A 19,998-nucleotide genomic window follows, 5' to 3' on the forward strand; every position below is an offset into this window, starting at 1 on the left:
AATGGAACCCTTTTGTCCTTGCGGGGCTTCTGTCCCAGTGGATGGTCCAGTCATCAGCCATAGGATGTAAGAGGTGGGAGTCGGCATCAAATTTTTGAAGTCATCCAACCCCCTGGTTCCTCAGGGTGTGGTCTGTGAACCCACATCAGCACCTGGGCAAATTCAGAACCTGTATTTAACATGGTTTCAAGACCATGTGTATACTTCGAAGTTTGAGAAGTGCTAATATTACTGGAGATTCTTTTTTTTTTTTTTTTTTGAGACAGAGTCTCTCTCTGTCGCCCAGGCTGGAGTGCAATGGGGTGATCTCGGCTCACCTCCCATGTTTAAGCAATTCTCCTGACTCAGCCTCCCGAGTAGCTGGGACTACAGGCACGCACCACCATTCCTGGCTAATTTTTGTGTTTTTAGTGGAGATGGGGTTTCACTATGTTGTCCAGGCTGGTCTCGAACTTCTGACCTCAAGTGATCTGCCTGCCTCGGCCTCCCAAAGTGCTGGGATTACAGGCGTGAGCCACTGCACCCGGCCTGGAGATTCTCTTATTGTGCATCAGAATCACCTGGCCTAGGTGGCAAGACATACCAGTTCCTGGACTACTTCCTAGAGGTCTTGACTGAGTAGGTATGTGCGGGACCCAGGAATCCACGTGTTGGAGAAACTCCGAGTAACTCTTGGGCTGATGGTCCATGGACCAGTGAGAAAGGCTGCTATAACCCATTGCCCCCTCTCCTGTTGTAGCATCTGCTTACACACCTTGAGTGATGGAGAACTCACTACCTTGCAGAAAGCGAAGTCTACAGTGGGAAAGCTGTTGATGCGATCCTGTTCTCATGTAACCTGAGCAAGTCTGAGCCTCACCAACCTGAGGGCACAAAGGGGGACTCTTTCCTGCTTAATGTTCCTACCTGCCTCCGTATGCCTAAGTGGAGGACGTCAGCTATGCTCCTCCTGCCCTGCCCCAGTCTACCTGTTTTTCTGGATGTCTCCTGGGATGTCCTGAGAATAAATACGCAGATATTCTTCCATTCTATCCTCTACGAGAGTGTACAACACTCCCTTCAGTGTCCTGGATTTCTCCAACAATGCTAGAATCTGACTCCTCTCACCTCTTTTAGCCGAAAAAATTCCCAAAAATTCCCAAAGAGAAGCTTTGAGACGTCACCTACTTAGCAATCAGCCAGATTCCGAATCCCAATTTGGTTTGGCTTGATTCAACTGGATCACTTTAGAAATCAGAATGCTTTCTGCAAGGGATAGAAACCCACTTCAAACTGGTTCAAATGAGAAAGGAAATGTGTTGGCATAACTGAGAAGTTCAGAGACACAGTGGCTTCAGGCATGGCTGGATACAGATGATCGAAATAGGAATCTCTGTTTCTTCAGCTCTTGGCTCTGCTTGCCTCTATGATGGTTCCATCCTCAGACAGGCGCTTCCTATGCAGTGGCAAAGATGGCTCCCAGCAGCCACTGCCCGATATCCCACTGGCTTAGAAACCCAAGCAGAGAAGTGTCTGTTACCTAGTAATTCCAACAAAAGTCCCAGGGCTAATTCTCACTGGCTCAGGTTGGGTCACATGACCATCTCTGCCCCAATCACTATGACTCCAACCTGAGTTCTGTAGTGGGCAGAGTCATCCCCATGCAAACCACACAGACAGAGAGTTGTGGACAGCGTGATTTCTCAGGGGAATATTGGGGCTGGTAGCAGAAGAGGCGATAATGCTGTACAAGTAGAGATAATAGGTGCCCTCCCTACAGTCCCCCTGATTGGTTGATTTTAATCTGCCCTCTAGAGATAACACATGGTTACCCTCTCCAGAAAATCTGGGCTGTGTTTGGATCTATTCTAAGCATCTCCCTCTTTCTCCACCTGCAGGGCTCCCCTGAAACTTCTCTGTGACAATATGAAGTACCAGATCCTCTCCAGAGCCTTCTATGGATGTACGTATAGGGCTTCATTGCCAGTGTGTCTCCGTGGAGCAGCTATTGGTGCCTGCTGTATGCCAGCAACATCAAGAGATACTGGCTCTGGAATTTGGACCTCTCCTTCTCTATTCCCTAAATGTCTGGTTTTAGTGACATTACATGAACCTCTCTGAGCCTCAGTTTCCTTGTCTACTGACGGGAGAAATTTTATCCCTGGGTCTTGACAGTGGGGTCCCCTGGGGGCAGAGATTTGGTTTAATCACCACTGCATCCCCAGGTGCTGCAGCGGAGGACTTGTTTTCAGGATTGAATGAGGACCATGTAGAAAGCCCCTAGCGCCTAGTATTGCATGCTGTAGATGCTCAGTGAATGTCAGTTTCCTTCTCTCATGAGCAGAAGCTGCAGCACGAGTAAGGTGACCTTATCCCTCCCCCAAAACTTAAATATTAAATTCGTAATACTTATGTTCTGATTTTTCCATTTAACAGATGAAGACACTAAGGCACAGAGAGGCAAAATGACTTGTCTAAGGTCACACAGCTAACAAGCAGCAGAGCTGGGACTCAGATCCTGGCCTGTCTGACTCCAAAAGCTTTGTGTTTTCCTCTCTGCTGTCTTTTCTTTTCTTTTCTTTTTTTTTTTTTTTGAGACAGAGTCTCGCTCTGTCACCTAGGCTGGAGTGCAGTGGCGTGATCTCCGCTCACTACAGCCTCCGCCTCCCGGGTTCACGCCATTCTCCCGCCTCAGCCTCCCGAGTAGCTGGGATTACAGGTGCCCACCACCACACCCGGCTAATTTTATGTATTTTTAGTAGAGACGGGGTTTCACTGTGTTAGCCAGGATGGTCTTGATCTCCTGACCTTGTGATCCACTCACCTCGTCCTCCCGAAGTGCTGGGATTATAGGCGTGTCCCCCCTTCCTTTCTTTTTTTTTTTTTTTTTTTTTTTTTTTTTTGAGGGAGAGTCTCACTCTGTTGCCTAGGCTGGAATGCAGTGGCGTGATCTCAGCTCACTGCAAGGTCCACCTCCCAGGTTCATGCCGTTCTCCTGCCTTAGCCTCCCAAGTAGCTGGGATTACAGGCACCTGCCACCACACCCAGCTAATTTTTCTGTTTTAGTAGAGACGGGGTTTCACCATGTTGGCCAGGCTGGTCTCAAAACTCCTGACCTCAGGTGATCCACCCACCTCAGCCTCACAAAGTGCTGGGATTACAGGCATGCGCCTTCATGCCCGTCCCCGCTGTCTTGATTTTTCGGTTTTATTTCCCCAGCCTCACAGCCTATATGGGGAAGATGAAATGTGTGTGTATATTCAGGGATTCTAGAAATATCTTAATACAACCTGCATGGGCCTGTGAAACAGCAGTGGCGCTCACACCCTGAGTGCCTGGAGAGGCGGGGAGAGTGTGACTCCACTAGGGCAGGGGTTTTATCTGTTCTGTTACCATCCATCCGCAGTGCCTAATGCAGGACCTGGCACGAAGCAGGCTTTGGGCAAGTATTTATTAGACCCAAATGGAAGCTCTTCCTGCAGGAAGGGGTGGGGGGTTGAGATGGGTCTGGAACAATGTTGTTGGTCGATGTGGCTCATCTGTGACGGTGACTGAGACCCCGAGTTCTGGAGCGAGGTGGCCTGGTTTCAGATCCCAGCGATGTGACTTGGGCATGTGACATAACCAGTTTGTACCTCAGTTTACTCCATCTATAATATGGAGATAATGGTCAGGCATGGTGGCTCATGCCTGTAATCCCAGCACTTCCGAAGGCCGAGGCGGGCGGATCACCTGAGGTCAAGATTTCGAGATCAGCTGGGCTAACATGGTGAAACCCCATCTCTACTAAACATACAAAAAAAATTAGCCGGGTGTGGTGGCGCACGCCTGCAGTCTCTGCTACTCGGGAGGCTGAGGCAGGAGAATCACTTCAACCCAGGAGGCGGAGGTTGCAGTGAGCCAAGATCACACCATTGCACTCCAGCCTGGGCGACAGAGCGAGACTCCATCTCAAAAAGAAAAAAAAAGATGGAGATAATAGTAGTAACTAATTTCTAGGGTTGTGGGGAGAATGGGATGAGTTAAGTTACGTAACTCTGGGAATAGCTCCTTGCCATGCAGTGTGTGTTGTGTGATAGCTATTATATCATCGTCATCATCCTCCTCATCATCATCATCACTATGATTGTCTCTTTTGTTAAGGTTTAGTCTGCATTCTCCAGAAGGTCCAGGGTTCTCTCTGAGAATTGAGGATGAAATAGTCTTGGAGAGCCAGAAGGAAGGGGCACAGCCAGAGCAAACAGCAGAGGCTGGCATTTGCTCAGGCACTTTACCTAACACCCTCCAGGTGCTAGTGTGGGCCAGATAAGGGGTGGCACGTTGGTAGGCATGCTTTAAGAAGGCAGGGCTATCTTTGAAAGCAAACTTGGTGCCCCTTCAGCATCTCCCTGGTTACTGACTTAGGGGGGGTCTTTTTAATTCGGCTGCAATTTTTGTTTTCTTTTTTTAAAATTTAAAATTTCTATTTTTATTTTAGGTTTTTTGAGACAGGGTCTCGCCTTGTCATCCCAGCTAGAGTGCAGTGGCACAATTACGGTTCACTGCAGCCTCTACCTCCCTGGCTCAAGCGATCCTCTCACCTTAGCCTCCCAAGTAGCTGGAACTACAGACGTGAGTTGCTGGAACTACAGGCACGTGGCACCATGTCTGGCTAATTTTTTGTATTTTTTTTGTAGAGATATGGTCTCACCTTGTTGCCTAGGCTGGTCTTGAACTGCTGGGCTCAACAAATCTGCCCACCTAGGCTTCCCAAAGTGCAGGGACTACAGGCTTGAGCCACTGGACTGCCCTGTTTTTAATTTGTTTTTTGACACATATATTGTGGTTGTACATATTTTAGGGGTACATAGGATATTTTGATAGATGTATCCATTGTGTATTGATCAAGTCCAGGTCATTGTGAAATTCATCACTTCAAACATTTATCTTCATTTGGGGAACATTATGGTTCTTCTTTTATAGTTATTTTGAAATATACAATAAATTATTAACTATAATTTCCTTACTATACCATCCAATACAAGAATGTGTTCCATCTAACTGTATTTTTGTACCATTAACCAACGTCTCTGCATCCTCCTCCTACCTCCTTCCATTCCCAGCCCCTGGTAACCACCAGTCCACTCTCTACCTCCATGAAAACTACTTTTTTAGATTCCTTTGTAAGAAAGAACATATGATATTTGTCTTTCTGTGCCTCGCATTTTTTGCTTAACATAACCTCCAGTTCCATCCACGTTGCTGCACATGACAGGATTTCATTCTTTTTATGGCTGAATATTCCATTGCATTTGTATACCATGGTTTCTTTATCCAGATCATTCATTGATGGACACTTAGGTTCATTCTGTATCTCGGCTATTGTGAAGGGTGCTGTGGTAAACATGAGGGTGCAGATATCTCTTTGATTTCCTTTCTTTTGGATAAATACTCATTCAGCTGCAATTTGAACAGGAGTTGTCCACATTTCACATTCTCTTTCTTGCTGTATGGATTAGAGGCAGACAGAGGCACAGCAAGCCCACAGAGTCACTGGCCACCTTCCTTTCTGTCCCTTCTCTGCCTCTAGCCTATGAGTTAAATGCTTTGGCTTAGAGCAGAGAAGGGTGCCATCATCCTGACTGAGGCTGAGGAAGGTGATAAGACTTCCCTGTGGTTATAGAGCTATTTAGCAGTCCAGCCAGCAAGTGCATCAAGCTCCATCTTCCTTGTCTGGAAAAGGGGAAGTTGACGAGAATTCACTGAGTCATGGCGTTTAGTAAGAACAGGAGTGGGCCAGGTGCAGTGGTTTGTGCTTGTAATCCCAGCACTTCGGGAGGCTGAAGCAGGAGGATCACCTGAGTCCAGGAGTTCGAGGCCAGCCTGGGCAAGATGGTGAAACCTCGTCTCTACAAAAAATAAAAAATTAGCCAGACATGCTGGCTCGTGCCTCCAGTCCCAGCTACTCAGGGGGCTGTGGTGAGAGGATCGCATCAGCCTGGGAGGTAGAGGCTGCGGTGAGCCATGATAATAATAAATAATAGAGCAAGACCCTGTCTCGAAACAAAAATTTTTAAAAATGGGGGGTGGGACAGCATTTGGGAGGCCCCATGAGACAAGGTGAGGGGCTTCAGGTGGTGGATGATGACACTTGCCCTCCCTCCCTCAACAGGGCTGGCCTACTGTAGACACCTGTCCACCGTGAGGACACACCTGTCAGCCCTGGTCAATCACATGATCGTGTCTCCGGACTTGCCCTGCGATGCTGGACAGGGGCTGACAGCCGGGATCTGGGAGCAGTACCTTCAGGACAGCACAGTAAGGCTTAGCCGGGCTTGGTCTGCAGTGATGCAGAGGCTCCAGGGGGGTCATCTTATTATCTGAGAAATAAGCCCAGGACTTGAGCTGATGTGCTTGGATTGTGCATATGCAAATTGGAGTTCCCCTTCTCTTCTTGAGAGTTCCAAGACCTACAGCTCACTTCTGCCCATGAGTAGGGAGATTGAATGGGAGTAAAACATATGCTCACCTGGAAGGAGTAAAGAACAAATCGGTCTATAAGCATTTATTATTAAGCATCAGCTGGGCCGGGCACGGTGGCTCACGCCTGTAATCCCAGCACTTTGGGAGGCCCAGGCAGGTGGATCACTTGAGGTCAGGAGTTCGAGACCAGCCTGGCCAACATGGTAAAACCCCATCTCTACTAAAAATACAAAAATGAGCTTGCCATTATGGTTGAGTACACCTAAGACTAAAGTGAAATAGGCTTTTAATATTGGAATGTGAATAGGTGAGAGGGAACAGGCCCCGGGGCCCTTCAGGGCAGCCTTCCCACCGTGCATGTGCAGTTAGGACCTGCTGGCCCCGCAGCTTGACTAATTGTAGCTGCAAAACCTTTGCCTGAAAATGAAATTTTAGAAAGAAAACAGACAAACTCAACCCCACAATGCATCACATACCTGTTAAAGTCATCCTAGTGTGCACAAAAGATATTAGTGTATGATGTAGCAGCTAGAATTATTCACTTTGGATTAATTTGCTTTAGATAATTTTTTTTTTTTTTGAGATGGAGTTTTGCTCTTGTTGCCCAGGCTGGAGTGCAATGGCACAATCTTGGCTCACCGCAACCTCTGCCTCCTGGGTTCAAGCAATTCTCCTGCCTCAGCCTCCCAAGTAGCTGGGATTACAGGCATGCGCCATCATGCCCGGTATTTTAAGTAGAGACGGGGTTTCTCCATGTTGGTCAGACTGGTCTCAAACTCCCGACCTCAGGTGGTCTGCCCACCTCAGCCTCCCCAAGTGCTGGGATTACAGGTGTGAGCCACTGCGCCCAGCCAAGAAATTTTCCTAGAGCTGAGTCAAGACTAATAATTGCAAGATAATATTTTCAAATAAGCACACGGCAAAAATGGGCTGAAAATTAATTAAAATATTAATTCATGATAGCCTGCCCTTTCTCTTTTTATAAAAATGGGCTCATCCTACATACTACATGTTTTACAACTTTTTTTTTTTTCACTTAACGATACACATTGAACATCTTTTTTTTTTTTTTTTTTTGAGACAGAGTCTCACTCTGTTGCCCAGGCTGGAGTGCAGTGGTGCAATCTCGGCTCACTGCAAGCTCCACTTCCCAGGTTCAAGCGATTCTTCTGCCTAAGTCGCCTAAGTAGTTGGGTACCACTGCGCCCAGCTAATTTTTGTATTTTTAGAGACGGGGTTTCACCATATTGGCCAGGCTGGTCTGGAACTCCTAACCTCATGATCCGCCCGCCTCGGTCTCCCAAAAGTGCTGGGATTACAGGCGTGAGCCACCGCACCCATCTGAACACCTTTTTATGTGGGTTCCCATAGATGTATCCCACACTCTTTTACATCTCTGTTGCATACCCGTGTAGGGACACATGTTCACCCATCGATGCGCAGCTGGAGAGTTGCCTGGGTTTGATTTTTTCATACGATGCCATGACAAATACCCAAGTGCCTATGACTTTGCTTATTCACGCCAGGATATCTGAGGACTAGGTCAAAGAAGCAGGACTGCTGGACCACGGAAGTAGATCATAGAAGTAGATCATACCCCCAGGTAGATCATGGAAGTAGATCATAATGATACAGTTAGGGCGTTGCCAATTAGTATTCTAGAAGGATAAGTGCACAGGAGTTGAGGAATATTGGTGAGAAGATAGCTCAGGGTGGCCAGGTGTGGTGGCTTACACCTGTAATCCCAGCACTTTGGGAGGCCAAGGAGGGCGGATCACGTGAGGTCAGGAGTTCGAGACCAGCCTGGCCAACATGGTGAAACCCCATCTCTACTAAAAATACAAAAATTAGCTGGATGTGGTGGCAAGTACTGGTAATCCCAGCTACTCGGGAGGCTGAGGCAGGAGAATCACTTGAACCTGGGAGGCGGAGGTTGCAGTGAGCCAAGATCACACCACTGCACTCCAGCCTGGGTGACAGAGCGACTCTGTCTCAAAAAAAGAAGATAGCTCAGGGTGGCTGGGTGCAGTGGCTCACACCTGTAATCCCAGCACTTTGGGAGGCTGAGGCAGGCAGATCACTGGAGGTCAGGAGTTCAAGACCAATCTGGCCAACATGATGAAACTCCGTCTCTACTAAAGCCACCTCCTGTTTTTCTGTTGACCAAACTCTTTGCTCCTCCCCACCCACCACAGAGTTACGAGGAGCGGGAGCTGCTGCGCCTCATCTACTATGGGGGCATCCAGCCTGAGATCCGCAAGGCCGTGTGGCCCTTCCTCCTGGGCCACTACCAGTTCGGGATGACGGAAACGGAAAGGAAAGAGGTCGGTTACCCACCATGGGCACTGGGGTCTTTCACAACAAAAGGAGCCAGATACTGTGGGGCTGGGGAGCTCTGGTTTCATGCTGGACGAAGGAAGGGGAGGGAGATACGGGAAAGATGGGAACCTGAAGGCAGCGCTGTCCGATAGAAACACAACACAAGCCACATATGCAATTTTTAGACTTTTAAATTTTGGACTAAGTGTAGATTCACACGTAGTTGTAAGAAATTAATGCAGAGAAATATCATGCGTCTTTTACCCAATTTTTTTTCTGATGGTAACATCTTGCAAAACTGTAAGGTAGTAAAATATCGGAACCAGAGTATTGACATGGTATAATATACTCAGTCAGACTTTCCCAGTTTTACTTGTACTCATTTGTGTGTGTGTGTGTGTGTGTGTGTGTTTCCCTACAGTTTTCTCACATGTGTAGATCTGTGTCCATCACCACAGCCCACATGCAGAACATTTTTGATGCTATAAGGAACTCCACGTTGTCTTTTTATAGCCAGACTCACCTCCCCCATACCCACACCCTGGCCCCAATCCCTGGCAACCACTAATAATATATTCTTCATTTCTATAATTTTATCATTTCAAGAATGTTATATAAATGGAATGATACAGTGTGTAACGTTTTGGGATTGACTTTTTTTCACTCAGCATAAAACCTCATCCAAGTTGTTGAGAGTATCGAGAGTGAATTCCTTTTGATGGCTGAGTAGTATTCCATGATAGGCTGTAGCACCTGTTGCTAGACAGCTGAGTTGTTTCTAGTTTTTTGGCTGTTACAGATCAAGCTGTAATGAACATTTGTGTACAGTTTTTATATGAGCATAAATTGTCATTTCTCTGGGATAAATGAGTAAGAATGTAATTGCTGGGTCATATAGTAGTTGCGTGTTCAGTTTCGTGTTTATATGAAACTGACAAACTTTCACTGTAGCACATGCCTTTAGTCCCAGCAAGAGGTTCGCTTGAGCTCAGGAGTTCTAGTGCAGCCTGGGCAACATGGGGAGACCCTGTCTCTAAGGGGAGAAAATAAACTTTCACACCTCTGCAGTGGCTATACTGTTTTCTGTGTCCACCAGCAAAATAGGAATGATCCACACTTGCATTTTGACCAGAGTTTTGTCTTGTCACTATTTTTTATTTCAGCCACCTGACATGGATAATTGATAGTTCATTGTTTTAATTTGCACTTCCCAAACGGCTAGTGAAGTTGAAGATGTTTTCATGTGTTTATTTGCCATTGTGTATCTTCTCTGGTGAAATATCTGCTAATGTCTTTTGCCCACCGTCTAATTGGATTGTTTGGTTTTTTTTCCTGTGGAGTTGGAGAGTCCTTTATATACTCTGATAACAGTCCTTTGTTCAGATAGGTGATTGCGAAATATTTCCTCCCAGTCTGTAACTTTTCATCTTGTAAGCAGGGTCTTCTGCAAAACAAATCTTTAAATTTTTAATGAAACTCAGTTTATCAATTTTTCCTTTTGTGAATTATGCGTTTGGTGTCAAGTCTAAGAAAATTTTGCCTAGCCCTAGGTCCTGAAGATCTTCTCTTATGATTTATCCTAAAAATTTTCTATTTTACATTTGACATAAAATCTTTTGAGGTTTTTTTTTATATATATATACAGTCTGTCATTTAGGTCAAAGTTCATTTTTTGCTTTTGGGTCTTCAATTGCTCCAGCATCATTTGTTGAAAAGATGTCCTTCCTCCATTGAATTGCTCTTGCACTGTTCAAAAACAGTTGGGGCTGGCTGTGGTGGCTCACGCCTGTAATCCCAGCACTTTGGGAGGCTGAGGCGGGTGAATCACCTGAGGTCAGGAATTCAAAACCAGCCTGACCAACATAGCAAAACCCTGTCTCTACTAAAAATACAAAAAAAAAAAAAAAAAAAAATCAACTGGGCAGGTTGGCAGGCGCCTGTAGTCCCAGCTACTCAGGAGGCTGAGGCAGGAGAATTGCTTGAACCTGGTAGGTGGAAGTTGCAGTGAGCCGAAGTCACGCCACTGCACTCCAGCCTGAGCAATAGAGCAAGACCCCGTCTCAAAAAAGCAAAACGACAAAAAAACAGTTGGGAACATACTTGTAGGTCTGTTTCTGGGTTATCCCTTCTGTTCTGGTGATCTGTGAATCTATCCTTCTGCCAGTACCACTCTGTCTTGATTATTATAACACATGTGTAATTTTAAATGTTTTCATATTCTGTTTTTTGGTTTTTTTTTTTTTGAGGTAGAGTCTCTGTCTGTCGGAGTCTTGCTCTGTCGCCCAGGCTGGAGTGCAGTGGCGCAATCTTGGTTCACTGCAACCTCCGCCTCCCGGGTTCAAGTGATTGTCCTGCCTCAGCCTACCAAGTAGCTGGGATTACAGGTGCCCACCACCACGCCCAGCTAATTTTTGTATTTTTAGTAGAGACGGGGTTTCACCATGTTGGCCAGGCTGGCCCCGAACTGCTGACCTCGTTATCTGCCTGCCTCGGCCTCCCAAAATGCTGGAATTACAGGCATGAGCCACCGCGCCTGGCCTTAAATGGATTTTTGACTTAAGATATTTTCAACTTATGATGCATTTACTGGGACATAACTCCATCATAAGTCGAGAAGCATCTGTAATTATAAGTTCACAAGAAGCTGCAAAAATAGTAACAGAGGTCCCAGATACCCATCACCCAGCTTTCCCCAGTGGTAACAGTTTATGTAACTAAAGTATACTGTCAAAAGCAGAGCGTTAACGCTGACACAATACAAGTAGCTAGACTGCAGGCCTTACTAGAATTTCACCAGGTTTTGTATTTGCTTGTGTATTTTTTTTTTTTGAGACGGAGTCTCGCTCTGTTGCCCAGGTTGGAGTGCAGTGGTGCAATCTCAGCTCACTGCAACCTCCGTCTCCTGGGTTCAAGCGATTCTCCTGCCTCAGCCTCCCAAGTAGCTGGTACTACAGGCGCCTGCCACCACGCCCGGCTAGTTTTTTTTTTTTTTTTTTTTTGTATTTTTAGTAGAGGTGGGGTTTCCCTAGGTTGGCCAGGCTGGTCTTGAACTCCTGACCTTGTGATCCACCCACCTTGGACTCCCAAAGTGCTGGGATTACAGGCGTGAGCCAACCGCACCCAGCCTAAAATCTGGTGGTATTTTACACTCTATATTCTTGTATCACTTGTACTATTATTTACTTAAATTTGTCTTTAAATTGACTCACTTAAGATTTATACAACTTACTTTAAAAGATATTTTATATCCCTGCCATAAACAGGAAGCCAGTATAACTGGCCGTGAATAGAAGGAAACTATAAAAATAGAGTAAGACTAAATGGTGCAATTCTGTTCTAAGTAGATGTTATAGCCTGCCTAAGGCTTGTCCTCTCTTTGTTAAAAAGGGAGATTATGTTTGGGAGGCCAAGGCAAGAGGATTGCTTGAGGCCAGGAGTTCAAGACCAGCCTGAGCACAATAGCGTGACCCCCATCTCTACAAAAAATTTAAAAACTAGCTGGGCGTGGTAGCATGTGCTTATAGTCCTAGCTACTCAGGAGGCTGAGATGGGAGGATTGCTTGAGCCCAAGAGTTGGAGGCTGCAGTGAGCTATGATTGCACCACTGCACTTCAGCCTGGGTGACAAAGTAAGACCTATCTTAAAAAAATAAATAAATAAAGGATGGAGGGGAGATTTTAAAGTATCGAGAAGTATGGGAAGCACAGGAGCACCAGACTGGCCCTTTCTCCCTGGAGTAATCAGAAAAGTTGAAGGAGAGTTGAAAGCAGAAAGTTTCTGTAGTTCTGTATTATAAGGACCCATGCCAGTGAAATGTCTGTTCATCTCAGTACTGGTGTGAGGCCCCTCCACACTTCACCCATGCCTGATGGCTTCCTGGGCAGTCAGTAACTGACAACTCTGATGTGCAGAGCCCCATGCTCAGAGCTGGAGGACACAGAAGCACATTAGGTGAGGTCCATCCCAGTTTTGTGGGGGTTGTGGTGGTCCCTGGTGGGATTGAGGCAGCCCCAAGGACTGCAGGAGCACATGGGAAGCACCTAAGCCGGGCAGGTGGGAAGACGGTCAGAGGAGACTCCTGGAGGAGCTGGTTGTTCCTATATTATCGGAAGGAATTACTTTTCAGGCCAAGAGGGTGAAGAAGGGAAGAGAAGACAGCACAGGCAGAGGTCTGGAGGGGAGACCAGCGTGACGTGGTGTGTGTCCACATGGGTTTAGAGAGGGGCAGGAAGGGCATGGTGGGCGTGAGTTGCTGAGACATCCAGGACTAGGATGGTGGAGGCAGCAGTGAGAGAGGAGGCTGGAGAGGAAACAAGGATCACGACTGCTAAGTGGTGCATGGATCGGAGGGGCCCGGCTGCAACAGAGACCTGGGTGGAGGCTGCTGGGGCCATGCATCTAGGTGAAAGTGGTGTAACCCTGGCCTAGGATGGCAGTGGGAATTGGGAGGTGCGTAGGGCTTGGAGGAGTCTCAGGGAGGTGGGCAGGAGGGAGCGGCTTAGGCGAGGCCCATGGGCAGGATGGCCCCTGAGTCCGCCTCCCGAAGTCCTGAGTAACCATAGGAGAGGGTCGAGCTCCCCACCCTCTCTTTTCCCCTCCTGCCTCTCCTTACCAAGATCAGCCTGTCTGTCCCCATGGTGCCCAGAGGTCTGGCAGACGCAGAGCCTGTTACCTGGGCTGTGTCACTCAGGGACAGTGGAAGCTCCCCACGTCTTGGTTGAATCCCACAAGGAAAAAGCTGGAAATCTGTGGCCGTTCTGTAAGGCCATTGCTGTAAGGAAAAGAAGAGGGTTGGTTTTATTCGTATTGTATCCTCAGCACCTGTAGCCCATGTGAGGCACGTGGAAGCCCCTCAGGTCATGTGTTGATTGAGTGGATGGGTGGAGGAAGGTCAGCATCTTGCTCATCTTGTATTCCATATGGCTAGTGGTGCCCGGCATGTAATAGGTCCTTATCAAATTAAATGAATGAGTGAATGAATGAGGAAAGAGAGAGGGAAGGTAGTAAAAAAGAATGAAACAGTCTTGTCACTTTTGGCCAGGCGCGGTGGCTCACACCTGTAATCCCAGCACTTTGGGAGGCTGAGGGGGCGAATCACAAGGTCAAGAGGTCAAGACCATCCTGGCCAACATGGTGAAACCCCGTCTCTACTAAAAAAAAAAATACAAAAGTTAGCTGGGCGTGGTGGCACATGCCTGTAGTCCCAGCTACGTGGGAGGCTGAGGCAGGAAAATCCCTTGAATCTGGGAGGCTGCAGTGAGTCGAGATCGCGCCACTGCGCTCCAGCCTGGTGACAGAGCAATACTCTTTCTCAAAAAAAAAAGAAAGAAAAAAGGCAACAGTCTTCTCACTTTTATATCCCCAGGGCCTGTGTACTGTCTAGCACATAGTAGGGACTCAGTAGTTGAAATGTCTATATGTGTGCATGAATGAATAAAGGAAGGAGGGAAATAAAGAAAGAAGTAGCCTTGCTCCCTCTGTGTCTTCAGAGCCTAACCAGTGCTAGGAGTAGCATAGTAGGTGCTCAGTTAATATGTGCTGGATGTTAACTGCGTGAATGTTGGATGGGTCAGAGCCACTCTCTTCCAGGTTGCTCTGGCCCTCCCCATGGGCCCCTTTGTTGACACCTCGGGTGACATTGCATCTGCCCTGGCAGGTGGACGAGCAGATTCATGCCTGCTACGCACAGACCATGGCCGAGTGGCTGGGCTGCGAGGCGATCGTGCGGCAGAGGGAGCGGGAGTCCCATGCGGCCGCCCTGGCCAAATGCTCATCTGGGGCCAGCCTGGACAGCCACCTGCACCGGATGTTGCACAGGGACTCAACCATCAGTAACGAGGTGATGGACGGCTGGCCTCAGGGAGCGTGGGGGCTGGGGAAGGTCAGGGTCTGCTTCACTGGGCTGTTCTAAGAGTGGTGAAGACTGGGTATCTGGGGCCTGGTGACAGTCTCACCCCTGGCTTTTTCTTTAAGAGTGTGGGGTGACTTTGGAATCAAACCTGAGTTCAAACTCTAGTCCCACCATTTAGTAGTTCTGGGGTTCCCTACCAGTACCTTTTCTTCTGGGCCTCAGTTTTCTGTATCTGTAAAATGGGAATAATCAGGTGTAGAGGAGGTTTGTGTAGAGTCCAAACAAGATGATGTATATAAAGTGCCTGGTACACTGCCTGACTTTCATTGATTCAACAAATGCTTATTGAGTATCTACTATGTACAGGTACTATCAGGAATATCCTGGGATATCAGGAATGTTCCAGTGACCCAGACAGACTGGTCTGTCCTCCCAGAACCTCCAGTTTAATAGCCCAAAGTAGGAGCTCAGAAAAAAAGTTAATTCCTGGCTAGGGGTGGTGGCTCACTCCTGTAATCCTAGTACTTTGGGAGGCCAAGGCAGGTGGATCACCTGAGGTCAGGAGTTCAAGACCAGCCTTGGTCAACATGGTGAAACCCCATCTCTGCTAAAAATACAAAAAAATTAGCCAGCCGTCTGTAATCCCAGCTACTTGGGAGGCCAAGGCAGGAGAATCACTTAAACCCGGGAGGCGGAGGTTGCAGTGAGCCGAGATTGCGTCACTGCACTCCAGCCTGGGCAACAAGAGTGAAACTCCCTCTCAAAAAAAAAAGTTAATTCTCTTCACCAGTGATTGTATCAGTCATCAATTGCCATAATAACTGTATGTAACAAACAACCACCAAAAATCAGTGACTTCCAACAGTCAGCATTTATTTTTGCTCACAACTCTGTGGGTCAGCTGGGAAGGTCTGTTCTTCACTGGGCTGGGTGAGGCTTATTCTGGCACTGGCTGTCTGTAGCTGGTCAACTAAAACATTTGTTTATCTTAGTTGGGCTCTCTTATTTGTCTGGGGTGACTCAGCTGTGCTCCACGTGCCCCACTGCCCAGCAAATGAACCTGGACATGCTCTCACGGTGGAGGCAGATGCCGCAGAGAGAAAGCAGAAATGCACAAGGGTGTTCTAAGCCTCTGCTGAAACAAGTGTGTTAACATCCCATTGACAAAAGCAAGCAACACGGCCACGTCTAGTGTTAGCGTAGGCAAGGACTATGAGTTTATAGGGCAGAAGCATGTATACAGGGATCAGGTTAAAAAAAAAAAAAGTGGAACCATTAATAGAACCAGTTACTCTGTGAGTTGAACTGAAATATTAGCAAGAAGTCTCAGTTACAGAGCAGTTAAAGGCGGGGTGCTGTAGTTGCAGAGGTGAGAGGTGGGAACCTAGAGGTCAAAGGGGTCTCTGAAGAGGCTCCAGGAAGCAGGGAGTGGTCCCCTCCTTTCATTTCACAGCTAGGAAACTGATGCTCTGAGGGAGGACTTGTGCAAGTTAGGAATAGAGATGAGACAAGACTTCCTGGGCTCCCAACCCAGCAGTCCTTCCTACTCTGGGCAAGGGTGCAGCCTCACCCTCCCTCCCTCCCGCTCTTTCTTCTCTCAGTCCTCCCAGAGCTGCAGTTCGGGCCACCAGAACATCCGCCTGCACAGCGACTCCAGCAGCAGCACACAGGTGACCTTGTGGAGGCCCCGCCCCTTCCCACCCGCCTCTCCCTTCCGCCTGGGGTCATGGGGATTGGGTGTCCGTCATCTGTAGATCACTTTTTGCTTTATTTGTTTTAGCTTTTTATATTAGCATTAAACATTGGGGTTTTTTTGTTTTTTGTTTTAGTAATGCAAGAAATATATGGATCTATCACCCCTGCAAAAAACTAAAACATTGCAGAGAAAGTCAAAGTCTGCTTTGATCATCCTTAATCTCTACCTGCCCTCCTTTGAAATAACACCGCTATCATCAGTTTGCTGTGTTCCTTTCAAAACCTTCTGCACGCCTGTACATACACAGAAATATGTAGATAATCTATAGCAATGTTTGATAGTTTTAAAAAAGTGTACTTAAGTGCCATCATATATGTTGTTCAACAACTTTCCATTTCAATCAGTGAAAAGAGATGACTCAATCTCACTCCGTTTTTAAAGAAAAATGCTGGCTTGGCACGGTAGTTCACACTTGCAATCCCAGCACTTTGGGAGGCCAGAATAGGCAGATAGCTTAAGCCCAGGAGCTCAAGACCAGTCTGGGCAACATGGCAAACCCTGTCTCTGCAAAAAATACAAAAAATACAAAAAAACATTAGTTGGGCATGGTGGTGCATGCCTGTAGTCCCAGCTACTCTGGAGGCTAAGCTGGGAGAATCACCAGGGCCTAGGAGGTTGAGGCTGCAGTGAGCCATGATCACGCCACTGCACCCCAGCCTGCGCGACAGAGTGAGATCCTGTCTCACACACATGCACACACAAAGCCAAGTGCTAAAACATGCATAATGTGTTGTCACCTTTTATGTAAGAAGAGGCAATATTAATGTCTGTATATATTTGCCTCCATTTTGGAGAACAGTGTAAGGAGAAACCAGAAACGAATCAGAATGGTTACCAAGAGAGGAGGGGCAGAGACAGAAGCTACATTTCCTTGAATATGCCTTGTTTCTTAATTCTGATTTTGGAGTAAAAAAAACCCTCTGGTTCTGGCTCTGAAGCTAGGTAAATATTTTACATAATTTAAATCAATTGAATCAAAAAGAGGTTTTTGAAAACACAGAAACACATGAAGCTAACCATAGATCAAGTTGGTGACATAAACACGCGGGGAAGAAATATTTCAAGTGACTTTGGAACGTGATCCTTAACTGCGTACCCTTGATATGACCTAAGGACACAAAGAATCACAAAAAAATCTCTAAAATGTATTCTGGAGGTTTTTTTCATAGTATTTCATGTATTATCTAACTTTAAAAATTGATTCATAGTAGTCAACCGCATGGTGTAAAAGTAATAGGGTTTTTTTTTTGTTTCTTTTTTTGTTTTTGTTTTGTTTTGTTTTGTTTTGCCTTTCCGTGTGTTAACTAATTTTTTGAATGAGAAGAATTATGTGTACATGAGGCTGGGCGTGGTGGCTCACACCTGTAATCCCAGCACTTTGGGAGGCTGAGGCAGGTGAATAACCTGAGATCAGCAGTTCGAGACCAGCCTGGCCAACATCGTGAAACCCTGACTCTACTAAAAATACAAAAACTAGCTGGGCATGGTGGCACTTGCCTGTAATCCCGGCTACTTGGGAGGCTGAGCAGGAGAATCACTTGAACCCAGGAGGCAGAGGTTGCAGTGAGCCAAGATCATGCCACTTCACTCCATCCAGCCTGGGCAACAGAGCGAGACTCCCATCTTAAATAAATACATACATACATAAAAATAAAATTATGTACACATGGTAAAAGTCTATATGACGAAAAGCTATTGTCTCACCTTATTTTGATTCCCCAGTATCCCCTTCTCAGAGTCAACTGCAGGCGGGGCACGGTGGCTCACACCTGTAATGCCAACACTTTGGGAGGCCAAGGTGGGCGGATCATCTGAGGTCAGGAGTTCGAGCCCAGCCTGGCCAACATGGTGAAAGCTCGTCTCTACTAAAAATACAAAAATCAGCCAGGTGTGGTGGTGGGCGCCTGTAATCCCAGCTACTTGGGAGGCTGAGGCAGGCGAATCACTTGAACCGGGGAGGCGAAGGTTGCAGTGAGTCGAGATTGTGCCACTGCGCTCTAGCCTGGGCGACAAGAGAGAAACTCCATCTCAAAAAACAAAACCAAACAGACTCAACTGCATTACTTTCTTGTTTCTTTCTGGGTTATTCTATGCATAGAATATGTTTTTATTGTTGTTTGAGACAGGGCCTCACTCCCATCACCCAGGCTGGAGTGCAGTGGCATGATCACAGCTCACTGAAGCCTGGACTCACCGGGCTCGGGTGATTCTCCCACCTCAGCCCCCCAAGTAGCTGAGACCACAGGTGTGCACCACCATACCAGGCTAATTTTTTGTATTTTTTGCAGAGACCGGGTTTCACCATGTTGCCCAGGCTGGTGTCGAACTCCTGGGTTCAAGCAGTCTGCCTGCCTCGGCCTCCCAAAGTGCTGGGATTGCAGGCGTGAGCCACCACGCCCAGCCTAGACCACTTTCTTATTCGTCACAAATAGGAGCATACATTACACTTTACTTTGCCTCACTCTTTTCACTGACTGTATGGTATTCCAGTGCATGCTTGATCCATATTTAAGCCGATCACCTGTAGTTGGATATTTAGGCTGCTGCTGTAAGTAGTGCTGCAGTGGACATGCTGGTCCATCTGTTTTTGTGCACCTTGTCCTCAGGTGTTTGAGTCTGTGGATGAGGTGGAGCAGGTGGAGGCTGAAGGCAGATTGGAGGAGAAACAGCCCAAGATCCCCAATGGGAACCTAGTGAATGGCACTTGTTCGCCAGACTCGGGTCATCCTTCCTCCCATAACTTCTCCTCGGGCCTCTCAGAGCACTCGGAGCCCAGTCTGAGCACAGAAGACAGTGTCTTGGATGCCCATCGGAACACTCCACCGGTGCTGCGACCTCGGGATGGCAGCGTGGATGACAGGCAGAGCAGCGAGGCCACCACATCCCAGGATGAGGCTCCCCGGGAGGAGCTGGCCGTGCAGGACAGCCTGGAGAGCGACCTCCTGGCCAACGAGAGCATGGATGAGTTCATGTCCATCACGGGCAGCCTGGACGTGGCCCTGCCTGAAAAGGACGATGTCGTGATGGAGGGCTGGAGGAGCAGCGAGGCAGAGAAACGTGGCCAGGCAGACAGCGAGGACAACCTTTCGGAGGAGCCTGAGATGGAAAGTCTCTTCCCTGCCCTGGCTTCTCTGGCTGTGACTACTTCTGCCAACGAGGTGTCCCCTGTGTCTTCAAGCGGCGTCACCTACTCTGTAAGTCACCAGGACCCTCCATTCCATTTCCTTTTTTCCAGCTACAGGAGGGTGAGATGTTCTACAAGCCCGTTATCCAGAATGACCCCAGAGTCAGACCTCTGGTTCGTTGCATTTTTTCCATCATGGAGGATTCACTGTAGAAACCCATTTGGGAGAGAAGATAATACAGTATTTTAAAACGGGAGCTGGGCACAGTGGCTCACGCCTGTAATCCCAGCACTTTGGGAGGCTGAGATGGGCGGATCACGAGGTCAGGAGATTGAGACCATCCTGACTAACACAGTGAAACCCCATCTCCACTAAAAATACAAAAAATTAACTGGGCGTGGTGGTGGGCACCTGTAGTCCCAGCTACTCGGGAGGCTGAGGCAGGAGAATGGGGTGAACCCGGGAAGCAGAGCTTGCAGTGAGCCGAGATCATGCGACTGCACTCC

At 47.5% G+C, this 19,998-nt stretch overlaps 1 protein-coding gene across 4 annotated transcripts in view; it reads left to right on the forward strand.

The window, feature by feature from the left end:
• The window catches only part of SGSM1 (small G protein signaling modulator 1), a 118,246-nt gene that overhangs the window by 69,985 nt on the left and 28,263 nt on the right, over positions 1–19,998 (forward strand). For all 4 annotated transcript variants that reach the window (XM_031656408.1, XM_031656410.1, XM_031656407.1 and 1 more), the window contains 6 exons: positions 1,878–1,942; positions 6,131–6,276; positions 8,637–8,765; positions 14,417–14,599; positions 16,213–16,281; positions 18,974–19,561. In XM_031656408.1, the coding sequence (XP_031512268.1) occupies positions 1,878–1,942; positions 6,131–6,276; positions 8,637–8,765; positions 14,417–14,599; positions 16,213–16,281; positions 18,974–19,561 (1,180 nt within the window). The remainder of the gene's footprint in view (positions 1–1,877; positions 1,943–6,130; positions 6,277–8,636; positions 8,766–14,416; positions 14,600–16,212; positions 16,282–18,973; positions 19,562–19,998) is intronic.

The sequence above is a fragment of the Papio anubis genome, chromosome 16 (assembly GCF_008728515.1).
Source record: "Papio anubis isolate 15944 chromosome 16, Panubis1.0, whole genome shotgun sequence".
In the NCBI taxonomy this organism is placed as follows: domain Eukaryota; kingdom Metazoa; phylum Chordata; class Mammalia; order Primates; family Cercopithecidae; genus Papio; species Papio anubis.